The 25050-nt window shown below is 44.2% G+C and overlaps 1 protein-coding gene across 3 annotated transcripts in view; it reads right to left on the bottom strand.

The window, feature by feature from the left end:
* Window positions 1-25050, bottom strand: part of DDHD2 (DDHD domain containing 2) — a 50624-nt gene that overhangs the window by 5550 nt on the left and 20024 nt on the right. For all 3 annotated transcript variants that reach the window (XM_069945134.1, XM_069945125.1, XM_069945141.1), the window contains 16 exons: window positions 23516-23711; window positions 20579-20769; window positions 19417-19506; window positions 18244-18364; window positions 17080-17169; window positions 16843-16984; window positions 15511-15719; window positions 14141-14211; window positions 13022-13144; window positions 12825-12920; window positions 8313-8429; window positions 6646-6801; window positions 6426-6528; window positions 5701-5865; window positions 4258-4414; window positions 3176-3275 (listed from right to left, as the gene is read on the bottom strand). In XM_069945134.1, coding sequence (XP_069801235.1) covers window positions 3194-3275; window positions 4258-4414; window positions 5701-5865; window positions 6426-6528; window positions 6646-6801; window positions 8313-8429; window positions 12825-12920; window positions 13022-13144; window positions 14141-14211; window positions 15511-15719; window positions 16843-16984; window positions 17080-17169; window positions 18244-18364; window positions 19417-19506; window positions 20579-20769; window positions 23516-23711 — 2109 coding nt within the window. In that variant the 3' untranslated portion in view covers window positions 3176-3193. The remainder of the gene's footprint in view (window positions 1-3175; window positions 3276-4257; window positions 4415-5700; window positions 5866-6425; window positions 6529-6645; window positions 6802-8312; window positions 8430-12824; window positions 12921-13021; window positions 13145-14140; window positions 14212-15510; window positions 15720-16842; window positions 16985-17079; window positions 17170-18243; window positions 18365-19416; window positions 19507-20578; window positions 20770-23515; window positions 23712-25050) is intronic.

The following is a 25050-nucleotide window of genomic DNA, read 5'->3' as shown; positions in this document are numbered from 1 at the left end:
CTCTTAGCTCCCCCCAGGTCCCCCCAGTCCCCTCTCAGAGACTCCCAGTCCCCTTTGTCACCCCCCTGCTTCCCCCAGTCTCCTGTGTCACCCCCAGCTCCCCTCTGTCACCCCTGCTCCCCCCAGTCTCCTGTGTCACCCCCAGCTCCCCTCTGTCACCCCTGCTCCCCCCAGTCCCCTGTGTCTCCCCCAGTCCCCTCTCAGGGACCCCCAGTCCCCTTTGTCACCCCCAGTCCCCAGTGTCACCCCCCTGCTCCCCCTAGTCCCCTGTGTCACCCCCCAGCTCCCCTCTGTCACCCCTGCTCCCCCCAGTCCCCTGTGTCACCCCCAGTCCCCTCTCAGGGACCCCCAGTCCCCTTTGTCACCCCCAGTCCCCTGTGTCACCCCCCAGCTCCCCCCAGTCCCCTGTGTCACCCCCCTGCTCCCCCCAGTCCCCTGTGTCACCCCCCAGCTCCCCTCTGTCACCCCTGCTCCCCCCCCAGTCCCCTGTGTCACCCCCAGTCCCCTCTCAGGAACCCTTAGTCCCCTTTGTCACCCCCAGTCCCCTGTGTCACCCCCAGTCCCCTTTCAGGGACCCCCAGTCCCCTTTGTCACCCCCAGTCCCCTGTGTCACCCCCCTGCTCCCCCCAGTCCCCTGTGTCACCCCCCAGTCCCCTTCTTGTGGAAAACCTGATGCGGCCCAGCCTCACCCAGACTCTACCTCCAGCGGCCCCCGGGTAAATTGAGTTTGAGACCCATGGTCTATACCCAGCGATAGGTCCTCATCGTCCCCCAAGGTAGATGGAGGCTGACTGTGAACAGACTGCTCCACCTCAATAGTAGGGGGTATTGGGGTAGCCAAAGGTAACTGAGACACAGGTGCTGGCGCCAGCTCTGGAGGAGAAGCTGTGGTAGTGGCCGGAGCCTGAGAGGGCATAGAGGCCCTAATTTCCTTCTTTATCATGTTCTTCATGTTACGCATAAAAGAGGGTCCCTGCTCCTCTAGGACTCTATTCATACAGCTACCGCACAGCACTTTAGTGTAAGAGCTACTTAATCTTTTCCTACAAACGGGGCAATCTCTGCTCTTAGCATGACTCTTTTTAGTAGTACCCTCCTAAAAATGAGAAACATGGCAAACTTAGACAAAGGAAGAAGGAAATTCTGCTGGGGAAAATCCCCTCTTACCCACTCCATACCACAGGGGCTTGAATCCTGGCTGGAGTAGATTCTGATAATTCAGCGCTTTCAGCCTCCATAATGGACAATTGAGGTCTTGGAGGTGTAAGAGACTCTCTGCAGCCGTTGTCAGGAACAGTAGAGAAGACACCAGGCAGCAGAAACAAAATACCGCTAGAGCCCACAGAAACTGAGCACTCACCTGGCGTCCTTCTCAGCAGCTCTTTTGAATTTGGCGCCGAGAGTCACATGACCGGCTGGCTCCGCCCCCCTCGCCGCGCGCTGAGACGACGTCACCCTCCCGGCGCTCCACCTGAGGCAGGCCGTAGGCCCCGGAAGTTGCCGAACACGGCCAGCAGAGCAACCCCCTCCCAGCATCATCCAGCAGCCATGCCGCAGGGCGCGCGAACGCAGCGCTACGGATCGGGGCACCGGACCACGCCGAGGAGGGCCAGGGGAGCTCCGGGGACCCATATCTGGAGGTGTCGGGGGAGGAGGCCAGACTTGGAGGCTGCTCCCCACTCGGAGCCTGACGCCGCCGGGAAGCCGGTAGGATATTACCCGGTAACCCCCAGTCATTTCTCTCCGTCCAGGGAAGGGAAGGGAAAAAGCCCTTCCAGCTCCTGCTCCCATGGGGACAGGAAACAGAAACTGGCGATGGAGGGGAGTTTACTTCTTTATATGATCCAGGGGTTTCCTGTATCCTGTTTCCTGTCCTATGGGAGTAGGAGGTGGTCCTCTCCAGGGGTGCCGTCATAGGGCGAAAAGAGAAAAATTGTTATATCGTTCGAATTTAAACGATAATCGTTCTGTGTAATTGCAGGCAGCGATCGAAAAATTGTTCATATAACTATCCTTGATTTAGATCTGGTCCTAAAATTATCGTTAATCGTTCGCTAATCATTCGCTGTTATTCCACATTCGTTCGCTCAAGTTCTGAATTTTTTCACTAATAATTCAGTGTAATGGCACATTCTTCATTGTATTGCTGGGATCAGAAGGAATAAACGATCATAGTAACAATCGTATCTAATCTATTATCGTTCTGCGTAATATGGTGAACGATTTCAGGTTAACGATAAACAGTCATGTTTGCAATCCTTTATCGTTAGTCGTTAATCGTTGAAAATCGCTCCGTGGCATAGGACGCTTAGGGCCCTATTCCACGGGCCGATCAATAATGTAAACGAGAGCCGATCTGCTAGATGGGCGCTCGTTTACTGGGCCTATTCCACGGCCCGATGATCGTTTAGCGAAGGCTGCAGGGACGTAGTTACCGATTTTCTTGCAGCCCTTGCAGCATACATTACCTAGCAGGGCTTCTCCTCCGCTCCATCTTCATCCCGGTCCCGCTCGCAGCATCAACTGCGGAGCGGCCTGACTGAGCTGTCAGACCGCTCAGCCAACCACTGGCCGCGGCGGTCCTGGCCTGGGACTGGCTGAGTGGTGTGACAGCTCAGTCAGGCCGCTCCGGGTTGATGCTGCGAGCGGGACCGGGATGAAGATGGAGCGGAGGAGAAGCCCTGCTAGGTAATGTATGCTGCTTGAATCGTTGGTCGCCCGCCGTGCATCGCTATTCCATGCAGAGATGCACGGTGAGTGACAGATGACTTTAGGTTTGGGCCTAAATAAACGATCAGCCGATGACACGATCATCGGCTGTCGTTTTCTCTATTCCACTGAGCTATAATTGTCCGAATTGGGCAGATTCGGACGATTATCGCTCTGTGGAATAGGCCCCTTAGTTTCACTACACAAACAGCCCCAATTTTTAAAGGAATTCTGCTACAATACACATTTATCTTCTAGTCAAACTCTGAATGGAGCGGCAGTGCATAGACTTGACTGCACCTTTCGTAGTCTGCTGGAGCGCTGAAGATGACTGAAACCTCTAACTATAAAGGGTTCTGGGGCTTTACAATAAATTTAAATTGGAGTGGAAGCCCAAGCTCACAGATCCCTTCCAATAACATGCGGATCTCCCCCACTAGACAGGTTCAGCTTATTGTAAACTTACAGAGCCACGTGTGTGCTGTCACTGAAGTGGTTGATCCATGCCGACTCCCATTGTCTGATAGATCTCTTTAAGAAACAACAAGGCAGTGTCCTCTGAAGTCCTAGAAGAAGAGATACATTCTGTCAGGGCAACGAGAGGTCCAAAGACAACCCTGCTTACAACTGGCCACAAAACTAAAAATCCAAAGCCTTAAAAGTAGGTTGAGAAATTAGAGGGTACTTTATACTACTACTGTCGGGCCAGCCTGGGATATGGAAAGGGATTTTGGTTTTAGTATAAAAAGCCTAAGGGCCCTATTAGGACCTGTTCACACTCAAACTGAGTCTTCCTATTCATACTGATAGAAGGCAGGATTCAGAGTCCGCACTGGGGGGGTTCCGCAAGTAATCTATGTGCCGATTCCATAGTGTGAACGGGGCCTTACACAGAACGATTATCTTCCAAATCAGGCTGATCTGGGCGGAAATCACTCCATGTAATACAAACAGCGATCAACCAAAGAGCTGAAAGTTGTATTTCAGTGTGTGTAAAAATTATCGGCTGCTGACTGCACATTACTACGTGCAATAGCAATGCACGGCTGACGAGTGTAAAGAAAATAATAAAGATGTATACTTACCTGTCCATGCTTCCCTGGTGTCCTCCTGACACGTCTCTGTGTTCCCTGCTGACACTTCTCTGCAGTGACAGCCTGCTCAGCCAGTCACTGGCCATGGGCTGTCCCGCTTTGGTCAGTTATTGGATGAGCTGCCTGTCACTGAGGAAACGGGCTCATAAAAGTCAGCGGGGAATCCCAGAAACAAGACAGGGGGACACTGGGGGAGCGGGGGGAGGTAAGTATACACCAAGTTGGTGACCTCCTAAATTTGTTAATAATCCCGCTATGTTAGAAGACAGGAATCTCCAGAGCACTGGGTGCTGGGTCAATTTTAGTTCAGGGTACATTGTATGTTACAAAAAAATGGATTATAAGAGAGTCAGAGTACCCACCCTTTTTATTGTAGCCCCCACCCTCTATCTGTCGGACTGAGGTCCTCTGACATAAGCTCAATATGACATATAAGTGGCTGTGGTGCTTTTACCAGTAACATAAGTGACTCTGTAGTGCAAATAGATACTCGTTGAAGCTCTCGATGGGCTTCTCCTGGAGAACGTAGTCGAATCGCTGACCTCCATTTAACATCCCCACATCCAGCTGTATCGGTTCCTCCTTCACAGTAACCTCCTCTCCCGTCACTACTGAGGAAACAAAATAGAATAATATCATATATTGAGCGTCACAATATTTCTTCCAATTTGAAAATGGAATATGATTTATTTTTCAAACCTATACGCCACCACTACTAATTGACAATTATCTGGCGAATGGCGTTCACAGGTCAATCAGCCCGTGTAAAAGGGCCAGGAGAAACGGTCAGTCAGCAGCTGACTGCATCATTTGTGCGGCCAATAGAAAGACTGTTATCAGCCACACGTCGCCCTGTGTGAATAGGGGATGTACTTTAAATGACCGAAAAAAATGATCAAGTGATTGGTCACATGACCCAGCTGCTTAAAGGAATACTCCAGCAAAAATCTTTTTCTTTCAAATCAAGTAGTTTCCGAAAGTTATATAGAATTGCACTTTATTTCTTTTTAAAAAGCTCAAGTCTTCCCATACTTATCAGCTGCTGTATGTCCTGCAGGAGGTGGTGTATTCTTTTCAGTATGGCACAGTGCTCTCTGCTGCCACCTCTGTCCATGTCAGGAAATGTCCAGAACAGAAGCAAATCCCTATAGAAAACCTCTCCTGCTCTGGACAGTTCCTGACATGTTCACTGTGCGGGAACAATAATGTTATTAATGTTAATTTTAATAGATCGGACAATTCCGCGCACTACAATATGTAATATGTTTATTTATTTTTATAATGGGTAAGGGGGTCTTTTAAACTTTTATTTAGGGGGGGGGGAGTTATAAGGGTTTTTTTAATAGTTGTATAAAACTTTTACATATTTACTATACTACACTATATTACACTTTTTTTTTTTTTTTACACTTTTATCACTGTAAAAGATGCAATCATTAGATTGCATATACTGGCCTATGCTATGCCATAGCATAGCATAGCATAGCATACCATAGATCAGTGTTATCGGTGATCTATGTATAGAGCCTGCCTGAGAGAGCTTACCCCTGCCTGTCAGCACATGCGATCGAGACCCCTGATCGCTCAGTGACAGATGCTTGATCTGTCACTGAGCACCTTAAACGCCGTGATCGCTGTAGATCACGGCGTTTAAGGGGTTAATGAGAGTCAGCTGCAGGATTGCAGCTGACTCACATTACCTCTGGCCCCGGGCTCAGTGATGTGAGTAGGATCGCTCTCCCTGCAGCGCTCCCGCTCACATCAATAACCCTATGTGCAGTAGGAACATATATATATATACAGATTACTGACGCGAAGGGGTTAAACAGAACGTCCACTCTTCAGATATCTGCTTATTTGCATTCCCTGCAAGACATGTGAAAGTCTTATAGTTTACCAGGTGCGGCTTCTGTGACAGGCAGAAGGTCACATACAGGCAACTCCGCAGCTTCTGCAGTGGGAGGTGGTAAGGTGGGCACCGGAGGCCTGGTGAACGTCTGCCAGGCTACCCGAAGGGACCCCAGAAGGTCTGTACCCATACGTGTGAGACCTTCTTTCAATTCTGTAGAAAAAAAACACAACAGATTACACAAGGATAAATTCCAAACAATGGCAGAGATTTGTTCAGCAGTTAAACAGTAGGATTGGTAGATAGATAGACAGACAGACAGGAGATAGATAGATAGATAGATAGATAGATAGATAGATAGATAGATAGATAGGAGATAGATAGATAGATAGATAGATAGATAGATAGATAGATAGGAGATAGATAGATAGATAGATAGATAGATAGATAGATAGGAGATAGATAGATAGATAGATAGATAGATAGATAGATAGATAGATAGGAGATAGATAGATAGATAGATAGATAGGAGATAGATAGATAGATAGATAGATAGATAGGAGATAGATAGATAGATAGATAGATAGGAGATAGATAGATAGATAGATAGGAGATAGATAGATAGATAGATAGATAGGAGATAGATAGATAGATAGATAGATAGATAGGAGATAGATAGATAGATAGATAGATAGATAGATAGATAGGAGATAGATAGATAGATAGATAGATAGATAGATAGATAGATAGATAGATAGAAGGAAATCAATCACCTAGATGCATCCTCTTCCTGCCCTTATGGTGAGGAATCAACATTGGTTCAAACTCCTCTTCCCTCAAAACCATTGGTTCAATCCTGTATGCGACCGGATCAAACTACAAAATATTAATAAGAACATAAATAACATTAAATATATTATTTATCATGGTAAAAAATAACCTAAACAAATGAAGGAGTCATTTACAGGGAAAAAAGAGCTGCATTATACTTACAGGGTGGTAGATATTAAAGAACCGTTTACAGGTGGGGAACTGGTACTTGGGGTCGATCCTCTTCAGGCCTCGTACAGTCAGAAACATCCCGATGGGGGAACCCCAGGCAAAGAATACCTCTGGGTGGAAGCTGAGCTGTGGGTAATTGATTCGAACCTGGAAAACACATAAAATAGTTATAAGGTTAAAGGTGCATTTAAAATAACATTGGAGGGGTGCCCTTCCTTTATGTTATAATGGTACCAGAAAACAAGGTGATCACACAGCGCCCCCTGGCTGGGATCCCCAGGGATCAGCTGTAATCGTTTAGCAAAGTGTTAAATTATCCTGCAGCGCCTCTAGAGGGGAAGTTAATCATTACACAGTACCTATTCACATCAACAAATCCTGAACAGGGGGACCCCTGTATTAAATGGGTTATCCAGGTTTATAGTATCCTAATACACTTTATTTGTTACCAAGTCGGGAAGTTGGACAATGGTCCTGCCTTAGTACTGTATGTGTCTTGGGATCTGCTAGTGCTGAGGTTGTGAGCCACTGCTATTACAGTAGTATTACAGACATTGTACTTGCACTAGGCACTTTATTATAGACCTGTAGCTGATATACTACCTCTGTGTTCTTCCTATCATTGCTCTATGTATTTTAGTACCTGTGGTTTGTGATTTATCAAGCATCCTATGCTTCTCTGCAGTCTCATGTTGTAGTTTTTAAGAAGATTTTTTTTATTTTTCTGTATAAATATGTGCTTAATAAAGTGAATTGATTATTTATGGCATATCCTTCCTGAGCTGACCTTATTTGTAGGATTTCATAGCAATTATACGGTTTCTGCATCGTATTCGCTGTGGTAACTGGCGGTTTCATTCTGCGTTACTTAAGCTCTTTATTTTTGCCACATATCATTAGGTCTGTAAGGTGTTCTACACTTCTGCCTCTTATGGTGCGTTTACACAGACAGATTTATCTGACAGATTTTTGAAGCCAAAGCCAGGAATGGATTTGAAAAGTGGAGAAATATCCTTTATGACCTGTTCTGTTTATTGCCTGTTACTGGCTTTGGCTTCACAGATTTGTCAGATAACTGTCTGTGTAAACGCACCATTAGGCCCACAACATTGGACAGACTTGATTGTACCTGTATATACTAAATTGTGATAAATTGTTCTTCAGGCTGGGTTCACACTCCGTCTTTGCAATCCTTTTTTTCATCCCTTTTTTTTTGCCAAAAAACGGATGAAAAAAAACCTATGCATTTGTGTGCATCTGTTGTGATCCGGTTTTCCATTAAAAAACGGATCAAAACGGGTCTATTTTTTTTAACGTACACAAAAAGGAGGTCTACTACATTTTTGTGAACTTTAATAAAAAAAAAAAAAAGGATCTGTTATGATCCGTTTTTTTTTTTTTCTTATAATGGAAGTCAATGGAAAAACAAATCAAAACAGATTCACACAAATGTTTTTCATGCGTTTTTGGCACAAAAACTGATGGAAAAAAAACGGATTGCAAAAACGTAGTGTGAACCCAGCCTTATATGAAAATGTATAAGTAAACAATTGATTTAAAAAAAAAACAAAAAAAAAACACATAGCAGTAATGACCTTCAAAATGTTCCATGCATTTGACGTTCACCCCTTTACGGTACACAGCTGATTGTTTCTTACCTGTCCAATTCCTACATCAAAGTATTCATAATTCACCATATTGAAAGTGGAGCCGGAGGTGAGCGGGGGTGGAGTGAGGTCATTGTTAGAAGACTCCGGGGCTGTGCAGGTACTGTCCTAGAGATGGTAAGTAAAGAGTCATTCTACTTTTTCATTAGTTTTATGGTGTTTATTTATAAGGCTAGGTTCACACTATGTAACTGTGCAGCTGTATTTTTTATGCGGCTGTAAACGTGCGGATGAAACTACGGCCGTGGGAAAAAATAGACATGCGGCTGAAAACATACGGTCATTTACTTGGAAATCTGGTTCAACTAAAAATAACAAATAAAACTTAAGAAAGTGATGCAAACACCTCTGGATGCATCTGGGAAAGCAGGGAAACAGTTTACATGAATCGCTATTACCGGGGTTTGCGATCCTCTGCAGTATGCCGATGCCGATGCCTCTCATGGTTAATATATTGAATTAATAAAACACATTTTCGTTGTAATAAAGTCCCTTTCATTGTTCAATAATTTAATTCTAACGGATCCATCATTTTGCAATTAAATATACTGTTAAAATATATATATAAATAAATGTATATTTATATATATATTTATTTTTTGACAGTATATTTAATTGCACAATGATGGATTCGTTAGAATTAAATTATTGAACAACGAAACGGATTTTATTTCAACGAAAATGTGTTTTATTAATTAAATATTAATTATTACAGGAAGCTCCATAAGCCGTTAATTCATATTGCCGGCAAAAGAGCTTTCTGTACTAATCATCACTTTACTTTAATTAAAACATCAAATGTTTCTTCTAATTATGTTATCACAATAGCATTATTAGAAGAAACATTTAGAATTATATGTGCGCTCAGCTGATTGGCTGATCGGCTCAGCGCACATATAATTAGCGGGTCCGCAGCACAGTGACTTCATTGTGCTGCGGACCAGCGAAGACGACACATCGGGGTGAGTATAGAGCTCTCCCCACCCACTCCCCAGCACTGCACCCCTCCCAGCAAGGAAGGGGGGTCACTTAACCCCTTCCTTGCTGGGAAGGGTGCAGTCTGACATCAGTCTGGCCCCCAAGGGGTTAAGGGGGATACAATACATCCTCCCTTAACCCCTTGGGGGCCAGACTGTAAGCAGCGATCTGTAAAGATGCTGCATACTGTAAGGAGCACAACACCGCTCACAATGATGGGTGTTGTGCTCCTGTTTGTGTGTTTTTTGTGTGTTTCTCCCTTTTTGTTTTTCAGATATCGGTATCCTGGGGATTACGTCGGATTACGTGGACTACGTCGATGGCCAGCGGTTGTTTGTTGTTTTTTTTTTTTTAGAAAATGGTCAATGAGGGGTGTGGGGGTGTTTTTATTTGAATAAAAAAATTTTTAACTTGTGTCTTGTCTTTATTTCTTTACTTTATAGACTTAGTAGTGGAAGCCGTCTAATAGACGGAATCCATTACTAAGTTGGGGCCTAGTGTTAGCCGGTATAAAATGGCTAACACTAACCCCCCATTATTACCCCAGTACCCAATGCCACCAGGGGTACTGGGAAGAGCCGGGTTTTTTTTTTTTTTTTTAAACGCATAGGGTCCCCCCTATTTTTATAACCAGCCGGGTTAAAAACCAAACGACAGCAGCCTGGTAACACCAGGGTGGGAAGAGCCATTGTTTTAGGCCCTCCCCAGCCTAAATCTTACCAGCCTGCTGCTGCCCGGTCCAGGAGCGCCAATTTTCACTCTCCAGGACCACTGGCACCCGGCTCTTCCCAGTACCCCTGGTGGCATTGGGTACTGGGGTAATAATGGGGGGTTAGTGTTAGCCATTTTATACCGGCTAACACTAGGCCCCAACTTAGTAATGGATTCCGTCTATTGGACGGCTTCCACTACTAAGTCTATAAAGTAAAGAAATAAAGACAAGACACAAGTTAAAAAAAATTTTTATTCAAATAAAAACACCCCCACACCCCTCATTGACCATTTTATTAAGAAAAAAACAACAAACAACCGCTGGTCATCGACGTAGTCCACCGAATCCGACGTAATCCCCAGGATACCGATATCTGAAAAACAAAAAGGGAGAAACACACAAAAAACACACAAACAGGAGCACAACACCCATCATTGTGAGCGGTGTTGTGCTCCTTACAGTATGCAGCATCTTTACAGATCGCTGCTTACAGTCTGGCCCCCAAGGGGTTAAGGGATGTATTGTATCCCCCTTAACCCCTTGGGGGCCAGACTGATGTCAGACTGCACCCATCCCAGCAAGGAAGGGGTTAAGTGACCCCCCTTCCTTGCTGGGAGGGGTGCAGTGCTGGGGAGGGGGTGGGGAGAGCTCTATACTCACCCCGATGTGTCCTCTTCGCTGGTCCGCAGCACAATGAAGTCACTGTACTGCGGACCGGCTCTTTATATGTGCGCTCAGCCGATCAGCCAATCAGCTGAGCGCACATATAATTCTAAATGTTTCTTCTAATAATGCTATTGTGATAACATAATTAGAAGAAACATTCGATGTTTTAATTAAAGTAAAGTGATGATTAGTACAGAATGCTCTATTGCCGGCAATATGAATTAACGGCTTAATGGAGCTTCCTGTACTAATTAATATTTAATTAATAAAACACATCTTCGTTGAAATAAAATCAGTTTTGTTGTTCAATAATTTAATTCTAACGAATCCATCATTGTGCAATTAAATATACTGTCAAAAATTAAATATATATATATATATATATATATATAAATATAAATATACATTTATTTATATATATATTTATTTTAACAGTATATTTAATTGCACAATGATGGATTCGTTTGAATTAAATTATTGAACAACAAAAGGGACTTTATTACAAAGAAAATGTGTTTTATTAATTTAATATATTAACTATTAGAGGCATCGGCATTCGGCATCATTGCTGGCTATTTTTTAAGTACTCCGTACGGACCGCCTGTCAATCCACGGCCGCATGTCCAGCCGCAAACAATGGTCTTGTTCATTTTTTACGGGTCCGTTTACGATAGGGCCGTAGTTTCATACATAGTGTGCACTGTGCAGCCGTATATCCTATACTTTCCAGCGTACCCATGAACCACCAAAAATACCGCCGCACAATTACAGCCGCAAATACAGCCGCACAGTTACATAGTGTGAACCTAGCCTAAAGGTGCATATGGTAAGTGAATGAAATTTTTTACCACATAATATTTATCCTCTTAACCACCCCTGGTCCAACGTAAGAAGGCACATAGGCGGTGAGTAGGAGGTCAGCCGGCGCTATATGCAGTGGCTGTCAGCTGTATATTACAGCTGGCATCCATCTGCAATTACAGTCCATGGCCAATAATTTAACCCTGTAACTTACCGGACCTCTCAAGACTCCGATCGGCAACCCGCAGCAAAGAACAGGGGTGCCGATCACTTGCTAAACCTGCTGGAGAGTTATACAAGTGCAAAAAATAAACCCTCACATGTGTCCGTAGACAAAAAAAAATTACAAGGATATAGAAGTGTGAATATAGTAATTCAAAACCATGTTTGTTTTTTTTCTAAAAAGTTTACATTTTTTAAAGTTAGTAAAAAAGCACAAAAGTATATAAAAAAATATATATATATTTTTTTTGTTTTGCATTATGTTTTATGATAAAATTAAGACTTTCATCTAAAAGGTGTATTTGTCCAGCAAAAATCGAACCCTTACGTAGCTGAAACCACATGATTTTTTTCTTCTAATCTCCTCCCCAGTATAGCTCACTGATCAGCAGGGTGTGGACACAGCAGCCCAGCCAATCAGCTGTTCAGCACTTACACTTTAAACTGCTTCAGGCCCAGTTCACTGTATAAGGCTATGTTCACACAATGTATGTGTTGTAGAAATCACGGCCGTTGCAACAACGGCCATTATTTATGCATCAAACACGTTGTATGTGAAAGCATAGAATCCCGGCTGGAGTGTACACACATGGTATACACTCCGGCCGGGATCCCTAGTGGCGCCGCAAGAAACTGACATGTCAGTTTTCAGTGGTCGCTATTCAGCTCCGGCCGCACGCTCCATTGTGTGCAGCGGGGAATTCAGATGCGGGCGTGCAAGGATGCGCTCACATCAGAATTCAGCGGCGGTAAAGATCATCTGGCTGGTGCTGCAGGATGATCTTTTCTGACACTGGCCGTTCCGTGACCCGGCCGGGTCACAGAATGGACGGTCTCTAACCAGGTGTGAACATAGCCTAGTACTGTATTGTATAGTGTGAACATAGCCTAGTACTGTATTGTATAGTGTAGGTGCCAAACAGCTAATCGTCACGGCACCCACTGATCTGTGACTGATGAGCTATCCTGTAGATCGTTCTTCCGTCTATTTTCAGTGGAAAAACCCTTTAAGAATAGAAATGACGTGTATTCCATTTACAGAGACAGAGAAGTCAGGTAACAAAATAGTACAATGTACCTAAGGAAAAAAAAAAGCTAGTAAATACTGGAAATTTATTGGTTACCTTATGTTGTCTTTTGCTTTTTATATAGTCGACAATTTTTTTCCTCGGTCCCATAGGAATGCCCAGACCCTTTAGATCTTGCTCAGAGCACAAAACCTATAGACAAAACGCAGCCCAGATGTGAGGAATGAACACACATATAGAATTCAGTAACGTCATGGGCTACACACAGGAATAAGGAGAAGGGTCAGACTCACCAAGGAGTCCATGTCCATCATTTCTCGCTCAAACACATCGATGAAGTCGGCCAGCTCCAGCTCATTCATGACGTCCTTCAGCGTCTTCTTGTTGGTTTGTGGCTCTGATCTCTGTACAGAAGTCTGCACCAAGAAAGAGAGATACTCATATTCACAGAGTGTCTCAATAAACAGCATCTCACTGTAACACCAACAGGACACCCATAGCTAGAGGGAAAGTTGCCATTGGCGTTAACAGGAGTTTCTAGCAAATTCTATTCACTCTATAACTGTAGTATGGAGGAATTGCTTTACAACATGCTGTACGAATAGGATCCTCCCTCTAAAAATATATCGGAATCTCACTATAAAGGGTTAACTTGAATCATTGTCAAAGTCAGACATCTTCATAATGTCACTCTATAAAATAATGCGGGTCAGCACTACTTTCCACTTGAGACAAACTGGGGCAGTAAGTGTAAGTACTGACTTTTGTGCTAGAAAAAAAAAATAGTTTCATGCACTAATTGTAAAAGGGTTATCCAGGCTTAAAAACACATGGTGGCTATCTTTCAAGCTGTCCTCAGTTTGGGGGTGGGTTTTTGCACTTCAGTTCCATTAAAGTGAATTGAGCTGAACTGTAATACCACACACCACCTGAGGACAAGGGTGGCGCTGTTTTTTTCTAACACTGCATAACCCCTTTAAAATGAAGGCTCCCTGCTTTTCAGCTAGTCGCATGCCAGTTGCTGAAAACTTCCATGGTCTCAGGATGACAAGGAGCTCCTCCACCGATCAGACAGTGTTGGTCTATCCTAGCAAAAAGTAATCCCTTCCTGTAAGGGTGCCTTTAGACAGAGAGATTTATCTGACAGATTTGTGAAGCCAAAGCCAGAAACAGACTATAAGCAGAGAACAGGTCAAAAAGGAAAGACTGAGATTTCTCCTCTTTTCAAATCCATTCCTGGCTTTGGCTTCAAAAATCTGTCAGATAAATCTCTGCGTGTAAAGGCACTATAAGAGAGAAGCCCTTTAAGTAACCTTCTACACAATCCCAGTCTGATGTTATAAAGGAAAAGAATATCTTTAGGACATCGATGATCTTTCCAACGGTAAATGGGTGACAACATGATAGTTTACCTTTGTTTTGTGAGGTGTGTTTCCTGTGGGATCGACCTGGTTAGTGAGAAGATCGAACAGAATAAGAGACCCTAAAGAGAAGACACAAGAGAATAGGGTAAATAGGTGCGTCTGATAGGCTTTGTGTTTACTTATAGGTTATATTCCAGTAAGAAGCGTTAATTGGCTGTTGGCTTACAGCATGTATTATACTCCGGAGCTGCATTCACAATTCTGCTGGCTGTTACTATTACTTAGATCAGGGATGGGGAACATTCAGCCCTCCAGCTGTGTCAAAACTACAATTCCCATCATGCCTGGACAGCCAAAGCTAAAGCTTTGGCTGTCCAGGCATGATGGGAATTGTAGTTTTGCACCAGCTGGAGGGCTAAAGATTCCCCATCTCTGACTTAGATGCTTTAGAACTGTTATTTCATGGAATATATGTCTTTACTAACATACACTGGCCAGAAGAGGTAACCGATCAGCTTTCAGCCAGCAAGGGATGCTGGGAGATTTCAACACTAAAGTCTACAGAATTGTGAATGAGAGTAAAGTTCTTATAAAGTTTCCCAACTTCTTCTGTTCTATAATTGTACTATTGCTCCTCGAGGCCACCTTATGTGTTACTGTAAGAGACATGAGGAAAGAACGCTGATGTAATGGCCTGACAAGCTATGGGCACATCACATGTCATGGGAATATTACCTCAGATTACGTACAGTCACACGGTGGGCAAAGATCAACTCACTGCACAATATATCATCATCATCATGGTGCCAAGTACAGGATTCAGCAGATGACATAGGAGCTCCAGCTCTACATCACTGTCACTTACATCATTCTTACACACACATATTCAAGGGGAACTATCAGCAAGTTAGACAAATCTAGCCTGCTGATAGTTCCCCTTTCAGGATACTTTTTCTCTGGTTTTGCAGAATATTTTATAGAAAAATCATGGCAAAGTACAATTGGTGTAGCAAAAAAATAAGGGCTCATGAAAAATTTACCTGGTCCTTAAAGGGGTTAAACAGACATTGTTGTTTCAGCAAACTTTGCATAGATTACCAGTAAAAGAAAATCTAATATAAATGTAATATATCTTATCAGACAAAAATGTATTATATCTTATCAGTCAAAAAATGCCTTCTCCTCCTGCTATCAAGCAGCTTGCAGAGCAGAAATCTGCAGAGAAGTGCTATACAGTATAAGATATATGTACATGTACACAGATGGCAAATTATCCTGAGAGTCAGTGAAACAATTTAAAATGTGGGATGTGCAGGAAATGTATGAAAGCTTCATTGTGATCGGCAAGTCAGTGAGTTCTGGAATCTCCTCATCTGTTATAAAACTTCACTGTATATTTTACATGTGTTCCAGCCTACCCAGACTGTGTCCTGTGACGGAGATCCGCCCTTTGAATGTAGGGTTCCTCTCCTGGAAAAGCCTATAGATGCGGTTCATCTCCCCGCATACAGTATTCACAATGGTTTGGCAGTATGTCGGGCTGTTGTAGAAAAACAGGTCCAGTAATGTCTCATTGGTGAACTGGCGAAGCCGACAGATGCTGGGAAGCGTAATCCTCTGGATGTCACTAGGGGGAGAAAAAAAAAGATCATTTTTTTTTTTCCCATTGGTGGTGCACAGTTTTAGCATCGATTCAAAACAAAAGCTTAAAGGGGTATTCTGCTCAAACATAACTTTTGATATGTTGCATATGTTGCTGCCCATAGTGAGACAAAAAATTCCTTTCATACTTATTATCTATTCAGTCTCCCTTACCCAGTTCTGAGCTGCTGCTTTCTGCTGAAGACACAAAAATCTGTGTGTGATCCTTTCTCTCCCTCCTCCCCCCTCCCTTCTGAGACAGATGATGTAAACAATAAAAACAAGTATGGAAGGAACTGTTAGTCTCAACGTGGGCAGCAACATATCAAAAGCGTTGTTTGAGTGGAATTCCCTTTAGGCTATGTTCACACAACATATATTTATTCATGACAAGAACGGACGCTGTCTGCGATTAAAACAACGGCCCTTCTTGTCATAAAAAAAAATGTGTCGCATTGAAATCAATGCAAACAGCGGCCGTTGTCCACAGTGTATTGAACAATGACCGTGGAAATAATTGACATGTCAATAATTTCCATCTGTAAGCGCATTGAAATCAATGCAATTTTCACTGCAATGCAATTTTTGACACAATGATCGTTCTGCGGCCAAACACCACGTGGCACAAAACTGTCTACTTAGGCTTTTTGCACATTTTATTATGGCCTCTTAAAGGAGAAGTCCGGCAGTTTTAAAAATCAGGCAGCTGGTAAGGGCAGGGAGAATTTGATAATGAGTAGGAACTTACCTCTCTCCGTGCCAGCAGTGTGCGGTGGGACCGACCTCAGGACCCCATCTGGAAGGCATTTTCACTGCCAGAAGTCAAAATGCCTGTCCTGGCTGATGGACCGGCCGCTCTGCCAATCAGTGACTGGAGCAGCGTCACGCCCTAGTCACTGACTGGCTAAGGGTTGTGGCGTGTCAGGGTCAGAGATCCCATAGTCCCAAGACCGGTCCTGTTGCTCACCGCGGGCACAAGGAGAGGTAAGTTTAGTACTTGTTATCAAATACCCCCTTGCCCCTGCCGGATTTCTAAAACGGCCGGAGTTCTCCTTTAATGAGATCTAATGTTACAAGGCTTTGACCATGAACTGTAGCTATTCCCATACTGGTCTACTCCGGTGGCATCAGCATGCAGGGCGTTGTGCCAGTTCACAGGGAGGAATTCTACCCGTCCAATCTGTCCTTGTTCCAGAGATTTCTTAAAGTGTGCGTGCAGTAGATTCAAGGACACAAGACGGAAGTCATTCACTATAAAGAAAAGAAAAGCGTTGTAGTCAGATCCACGGCCACTGCTGGTTAGAGGGGTCACCCCTGCTGCCATCTACACTGCACACAGCACTTACCACACTGCACAATGCTGCGAAACTGCAAGTCACAGGCAGGTCCGATCCCGTGAACCATGAAGACCAAGTGATCGATCTGGGCCGGCTCCCCTAGAACAATAGCATGGATAAAAAAAACAAAGACACGATTACTCAGTTACATCTGGGGGGGGGGCTGGAAGAGCAGATAAAGCTGGCGAAGTTACACAAATTAATTAAAGTGTTATCCAGGATTAGAAAAACACAGCTACTTTACTGCAAAAACAGCGCCACCCTTGTCCTCAGGTTGTATGGGGTATTACAATTCAGCTGTAGTCACTTCAATGGAACTGAGCTGCACTACCATACCCAAGCTGAGGACAGGAGAGGCGCTATTTCTGGAGGAAAGTGGCCATGTTATTCTAAGCCTGGAGAACCCCTTTAAAAGATGTGGCATGAGAAATGTTTGCATCATATTTTTTTCCAACCCCTTTAAAGGGAATCTGTCAGCACCTGGGCTGGTCCCGAGTGTTGTGCCGATGTGTGTCCCACATTGTCTGGCCTCTCATTCTTTTTGTCTGCAATGCAATAGTTTGTCCCCAATCCGTCCTGTTACCTTGGTATCAAGTGTCATAGAGGTGTAGCGGTGAGGCATTCGTGCCGCACTTCGGCACGCCTCACCACTACTGCTTCCTCCTTGTTTGGCGAGGTTGGTCATTGCGGCCTGCCCTCCTGCTTCCCAGTGACAGAATCTTCATGCGCACATGCGCCATTGGTGGCACGTGCCGCGCGCCTATTCGCCGGCTCACCCCTGCGCCCTGGGTGTGTGCGGACATCCAGGGTGCAGGCGCGCATGAAGATTCTGCCAGCAACGGCCCATGCGCTCATGAAGATTCTGTCACCGGGAAGCAGGGGGGCGGGCTGCAATGACCAGCCACGCCAAACAAGGAGGAGGCAGTAGTGGTGAGGCGTGCCGCTACACCTCTATGACACTTGATACCAAGGTAACAGGACGGATCGGGGACAAACTATGGCACCAAGGAAAAAAAGAATGAGAGGCCAGAGAATGTGGGACACACATCGGCACTATGCTGTCAGCACCTCGGGACCAGCCCAGGGGCTGACAGATTCCCTTTAAGTAATATTCCACTAGTCACACTGTGACAGATCCCATGACGTGTGTGTGTGTGTGCAGTGAGCTCTCACCTTGAGGTATTTCCACAGAAATATTCTCCACTCCTCTCTTGACTGTTCGAGGACGGCCCTGCTCGCTCGGTGTGGCCCCCCATTCATCGGCTATCCCTGATAGCTGATAGTGAACCATCAGCTGGAGAGACAACACAAAGCTCTGTAACATCACTCATCTTTGTACATCTCAGCTACATGGATGATTTGCTTCAGACAAACTATAATCTAATGCAGGGATGGGGAATCTGCGGCCCTCCGGCTGTTGCGAAACTACTATTCCCATCATGAGTTTTTAAACTGAAAAAGCAGTTTGAAGCTCTCTGTCTTCATTGTTTTCTATGGAGAGGGGAGGGGTGGAGGGAGATGAGGCAACAAAACAGGACAACAAAGTTATTTTACAGCTACATCACTGGGCTATCTCCTCTGAGGTCAGCACTGACCTCTCTATACCGGCTTTCACACAGCTCCCACTGTGTAATCCTTTGTTCTCTGCTGGTGACTTATCTCCCTCCTCCCCCCTCCATTGAACAGACAGGGCTCGACTGATGTAAAAGAGTCGAGCTTTCCTGATAATGAGCAGTGAATGAGAGAGAGGAGGCAGGGGGGACCTGGGGAAAGGCTTTTTGAATGCAGATAATGGCATATTTGCCCAGTTACAAAATTTCTTAAAATATTGATTTCTGCAAAAAAAAAAAAATGAAAACGACAGTGACAGTAAATATAACAACCTACAATAATATGTATCCGAAGACAAGGTTTCAAAAACAGTGCCACTCTTGCTCTTGGGTCGTTTGTGGTATTGCAGACCATCTCTATTGGACCGAGCACACATACCACCCACTACCTGCAGACACCTAGGTTGTTGTTTTTTTTTTTAGGAAAAAGTAGCCATGTTTTTCTAACCTAACAGCTCCCCTCTTGGCAGTAGGCCGTGTCTGGTATTGCATCTTCAATAATTATTCAATGGTTTTCTCACTACTGGTGAATTCCGATGTGAATTTTACATAGTATTTTATTTGCTTGAATGTTTGTACCTGTCAGCAGACCGTCTCCCTACATTATAAAGAGAACATTGCCCTGAGGTAAGGATTCCACAGATAACACCTTCCCAGCTGAGGTTGTGGTGACTCCATACACACATATACAGCACAGTATGGTGGGCACAGCATGCTATATCTCTTCTCCGCTCACCTTGGGGTTATGTAAAATAATCAGGTCTCTGGATGGAGATTCCAGTCTCTTCTTCCACTCATTGCGGGTGACTGCCTGCATGTAGGCATCCTGGGGGGGAGGAAGGGAAAAATACAGGTTTAAAGGGGTTTTATCCGGGCTCATGAATGATTTCCAGCAGGGGACGGTGGTAGGGAAAGAAAAACAATATTGTTCAAATTTAAACGATAATCGTTTCATGTAATCGCATGTAGCGATGAAACGACCAACGAGAAATCATTCATCGTTTGTTTGGTGACAACACTAAACTCATTGTTAATCTTTGCTGTAATTCCACATTCGTTCGCTAATCGTTTAGTATAATTCCACATAATTCCATCATTTGCTGGGATGAGATGCTGTAAGCCGTGAACCATCATAGTAAGGATTCTAACTAACGACTATCATTCTGTGTAAGGATGCCTTCACACACATTATCTGACAGGAATGGATCTGAGAAGAGGAAAAATCTCAGTCTTTCTTTTATGACCTATTCTCTATTTATAGTTTGTTCCTGGCTTTGGCTTCAAAGATCGGGTGATTGCTAGATCTTCCGGGCAGCCCATAGCATACAGCAGCGGTCTCCTGTCGCCGCTCCTATTCCACGGAGCGCCGGCAGCAGATTGTTGCTGTATGAGTCAATTGTTTTTCAACATGTTGAAGAACAAACGACTGCAACGATCAGCCGACATGAACGCTGTCGGCTGATCGTTGACTTCTATTCCACAGAACGATTATCGGCCATAACACGGACGATAATCGTTCCGTGGAATAGGACCTTAAGTCACTGGTTCCAGCAATCACATACAATATGGAGAATACATGACACCTGAGGTCAGTGACTGGATGCAATGAAGAAGTCCCATGCAGTCCTAGGGAGTCCTGGAAAACATGGATAGAGCCTATGGCCTATGACTGTATCCATGTTTTCCAGAACTCTCTAGGGCTGCATCAAACTTCTCCAGCCACTGGTAATCCAATTCTGAACATGCTGGAAGTTTGCAGTCCCTATTCTCAGTGCCTTTCAGATCAGTAATAATACGTGAATGTAACAGCAAAAGAGGTTCGTACATTTCCCCCTCACACCCATTCATATTCTTCAGTCTCTCCGTCATGGTATATAGTAATAACAATAGGAAATGACCTCTAATATCTCACTGAAGTTCTCCGGATAGGGGACGTATCGACTGTCCTTATCCCCTTTGTAGAACCAGGTGCATCTCTGTACTATGGAGTCCTCTTCATCCCAGTATACAGACAGGCACCGGCGACTGCCCAGGTAGACGTCATATCGGCCTCCGCACACCGGGACAACGATACTGTTTGGATTCGTTCCTAATAATGAGAGAACAGAACATAGAGGCAATGGTGTCAGTCATGGGCACCTAAAGGACTAGGACCAATCTACAGGTTGTGAAGATACCTGAGGACAAATGACACTGTGACTTCCCTGTGAGACTGCAGCTGTATTAAAGGGGTACATAAAGGGGAGAAAATATTTTTCTTTTCAATCGAACTGGTTTCAGAAAGTTATATAGATTTGTAGTTTACTTCTATTTAAAAACCAAGTCTTCCAGTATTAATCAGCTGCTGTATGTCCTGCAGGAAGTAGTGTATTTTTTCCAGTCTGACACAGAGCTCTCTGCTGCCACCTCTGCCACCACTTGTCCAGAGCAGTAGCAAATCCCCATAGAAAACCTCTCCTGCTCTGGACAGTTAGAGGTGGCAGCAGAGAGCACTGTGAAAGAATACACAACTTCCTGCAGGGCATACAGCAGCTGATAAGTACTGGAAGACTGGAGATTTTTAAATAAAAATAAATTACAAATCTGTATAACTTTCTGACACAAGTTGATTTGAAAGAAAAAAACATAAACTGGATAACCCTTTTAACCTGGTGCATATATAGTCAGTCTGTAAAGGGGAACTGCATTCACTACAGACCCGATTACTCGGGGTGATGAGAGGGAGCAAGCGAGCACCAACCTGTCAGGTCAGCGCTTGCTTGCTCCTCTTTCCCCGCTCGCTGGCGGCGCTAATACACGTGTCAGCAGCAAGCGGGTAAGAACCGGAGGCAGCTGCGGGGAGCTGCCCAGGTGATCGCTAGACCGTCCAGGCAGCCCATAGAAGATAGCGGTGGTCTGCTAAATCGCTGCTATCATGATCGTTAATTTTTTAATGTGTTGAAAGACAACATTGTGCATGTCGGCTGATCGTTGTCTTCTATTACACAAAGCAGTTATCGGCCATAACGGTCGGTATTGTCCGAATACGGCCGATAATCGCTTCGTGTAATAGGGCCTTTATTCTTGGGTAAAACAATAGTACGGGCAGGTAAAGTCTGACTTTTCAGCAATCTGTCCCCTCCCACCTGTAAACCGCAACTATCCATGTACAGATTACCTCCTCGAAGATTACAGGCTCAGCTGGTGCCTTAGCTTTACTCTTAATAGGATTTACACTAAAATACCTAAAATCCAATTATTGCATAAAGATCCCTCCACGCCCAATGGGAAGAGTATAGCGGATCTATCTACATGCAGAGACAACTACAAGGGACTTTCCTTCAGCTTAAAGTGTCCCATCTTCTGACATGTTCTGTATTCGGATAGGCCGAGCCAATTGTTTCATTTCCACAGACAGAATCATCATCATAGTTTTTCCAGGTTTTGTTAATATGTAAATAAGGCTGAAGTGCCCGGTGGGCGTTCCCCAGCTTGGCCACAGCCCAGGGTTAGTCGGCCCATCCTCTCTTATTCCCCACCTCCATGAATGCAGATGTATGTGGCTATAATGTAGATATATAGAGATATAGGGGGAGATTTATCAAACATGGTGTAAAGTGAAACTGGCTCAGTTGCCCCTAGCAACCAATCAGATTCCACCTTTCATTTTCTAAAGAGTCTGTGAGGAATGAAAGGTGGAATCTGATTGGTTGCTAGGGGCAACTGAGCAAGATTCACTCTACACCATGTTTGATAAATCTCCCTCATGGTGTACATGCTGTAATACATATATTTATTTGCAAAACTATTGAACACAACAAGCCCTAAATAGCCGAGATGAGAATATCCCCTTAATGTATGTGTTAAAGGGGTGGTTCACCAATACATTTTTTCTTTCAAATGAACTGGTGTGAGAAAGTACTAGAGATTAGTAATTTAGTTCTATTAAAAAAATGTCACGTCTTCCAGTACTTATCAGCTGCTGTATGTCCTGCAGGAATTGGTGTATTCCTTCCAGTCTGACACAGTGCTCTCTGCTGCCACCTCTGTCCATGTCAGGAACTGTCCAGAGCAGCAGCAACGATGATATCACATACAAACTCACTATATCCTCATGCATATTTTGATAGACATGCTATCTTAAACATGTTACGTTATTGTTAACTTTACCTTAGCTATATATTTCTTATTTCATTTGTGAAAACTGTTTTATCAGTTGTACTTTCGATGTACTCTTGTTATACTTTTGTTTGCCAAACTTTACTTTTGTTTGCAAAAAAAAAACTTGACAAAAATTCAATAAAATATATTGAAACAGGAAAAAAAAAAAACCTCTCCGACTGTTATGACTTCTATCTACATTATGTATTATAGTATGTACAGTTTTGAACTGAATCTATAGTGGGGTCCCGACCCCCTTTTTCCCCCTATTTTCTCTCTGTATTCCCTAAAGTATTGTTGTAAAAACTAAAAAAAAAAATTCAATAAAGATGGAAAAGAAAACCTCTCGTGCTCTCCAGACTGGAAAGAATACCTCACTTCTTGCACGACATACAGCAGCTGATAAGTACTGAAAGACTTGAGATTTTTAAATAGAAGTAAATTACAAATATCTGGCACCATATGATTTGGAAGAAAAAAATGTTGGGGGTGATCTAGCCCTTTAAGATACATATTTGCTGTCAGTGAATAAGAATGCTCATGTTTGCATGCCTATACATCCCTAGACCATTGTACTAGACAATGCTCTGTGAGTACACTATCAGTGACATCTGCTGATACGTTTAGCTCTCAGAGCATTGTCTAGACTGATACAACTGCATGCACTTCTTAGCAGAGTTCCCCCACACACTCACCAGAGCAGAACGCTGCCTCCAGCATGTCGGAGTCCTCTTTGCTGAAGGGGCTCCAGGATTCTCGGCCGTCCTGCGTCCTGGCATAGAACCAGTGAGGGACCACAGCCTCGTAGCACATGGTAGTCTCCATTGTCTCAGTGGAGACCGGGTACAATATAGGCGGAGGGGCCTCCAGTTTACCTTCGGACGACATGTACTATGGTAATAAAGGAAAGAAGTCAGTCAGCGGGGTCCAGGCTGTATAGTTACACACAGGATAGTGTAACGTCCTCTCTCTAACACAGTCCAGCAGACTTTGGCCCCTCCTTGAGGGGTGTTAGGCAGGAACAGCTGGGAGAACTCTAGGGAGGAGGATCTGGGTCAAAGTTTGGCTAAGGAGATGACTAATACAATGACAGTGGAAGATTTGGAGTAACTCAGTATGTACATAAAACGGTATATAAAGATCAGCTATGGACAGTCCCTACTCGTTACAATAAGCGGGGATGTAGAAGCTTCAGCGACAGCTCCGGACAGCAGGGGAACAGGCAGCAGGACACCAGGGAGCGTGGACAGGTAAGTATACAGTTTTAATATTTTATATATACTTAAATCAGCTGCCGACCGCACACCTCTTATTACGGAGACATGTGCGGACATCGGCCAATGATTTCATAGCATACTGAAAGACAACGAACAACCAATGATGGGCTCCTCGGCTGATCAGGGTCTTTATTATATAGGGCGATATCTACCCAGTCAGGAAGAATCTGACAGATAATATCCTTGTAAAATAGGGCCCTAAAAAGCGCATGCACAACCCTCCCTGCCTTGTGTCCCCCCCCCCCCCCTTCCTTTCCATCAATCAGAGGAGCAGTGCTTACCCCTAGTATACGCCACAGAAAAGGTCAATGTCTGCACTTTATTCATGGTGTGTGCTAGAGGTGCATAATGATAAACATGCTCCAAAGTCTTCTATTTTCCTACAAAGTAAGCATTACAACATGCCCATTCACTTCAATGGAATTTCCGCACAATGTATAGTTGCCAACATTTGAAATTTTTTTCCAGGGACACTTTAGCATTGACCACAGGGGTGTGGCTTATTGTGTTCTCGGTGGGCTGTAGCCTATTAAGAGTGTGGTTTACAGGGTGTGGCTTGTCACCAGTGTTTGTTTTTTCAGAATTTTCCAGTTAGAATTTACCAGACAGAACACAAAAGGAGCATTGGACACCCCAGTATCAGGTCCCCAGTATATCACACACCCCAGTGTCAGGTCCTCAGTATATTACACACCCCAGTGTCAGGTCCCCAGTATATTTCACACCCCAGTATCAGGTCCTCGGTATAATACACAACCCAGTGTCAGGTCCCCAGTATATTTCACACTTCAGTGTCAGGTCCCCAGTATAATAAACACTCCAGTGTCAGGTCCCCAGTATAATAAACACTCCAGTGTCAGGTCCCCAGTATATTACACACCCCAGTGTCAGGTCCCCAGTATATTACACACCCCAGTGTCAGGTCCCCAGTATATTACACACCCCAGTGTCAG

The sequence above is a fragment of the Dendropsophus ebraccatus genome, chromosome 1, assembly GCF_027789765.1.
Source record: "Dendropsophus ebraccatus isolate aDenEbr1 chromosome 1, aDenEbr1.pat, whole genome shotgun sequence".
Taxonomy (NCBI): domain Eukaryota; kingdom Metazoa; phylum Chordata; class Amphibia; order Anura; family Hylidae; genus Dendropsophus; species Dendropsophus ebraccatus.
This window is presented reverse-complemented; position numbering and strand designations above follow the sequence as displayed.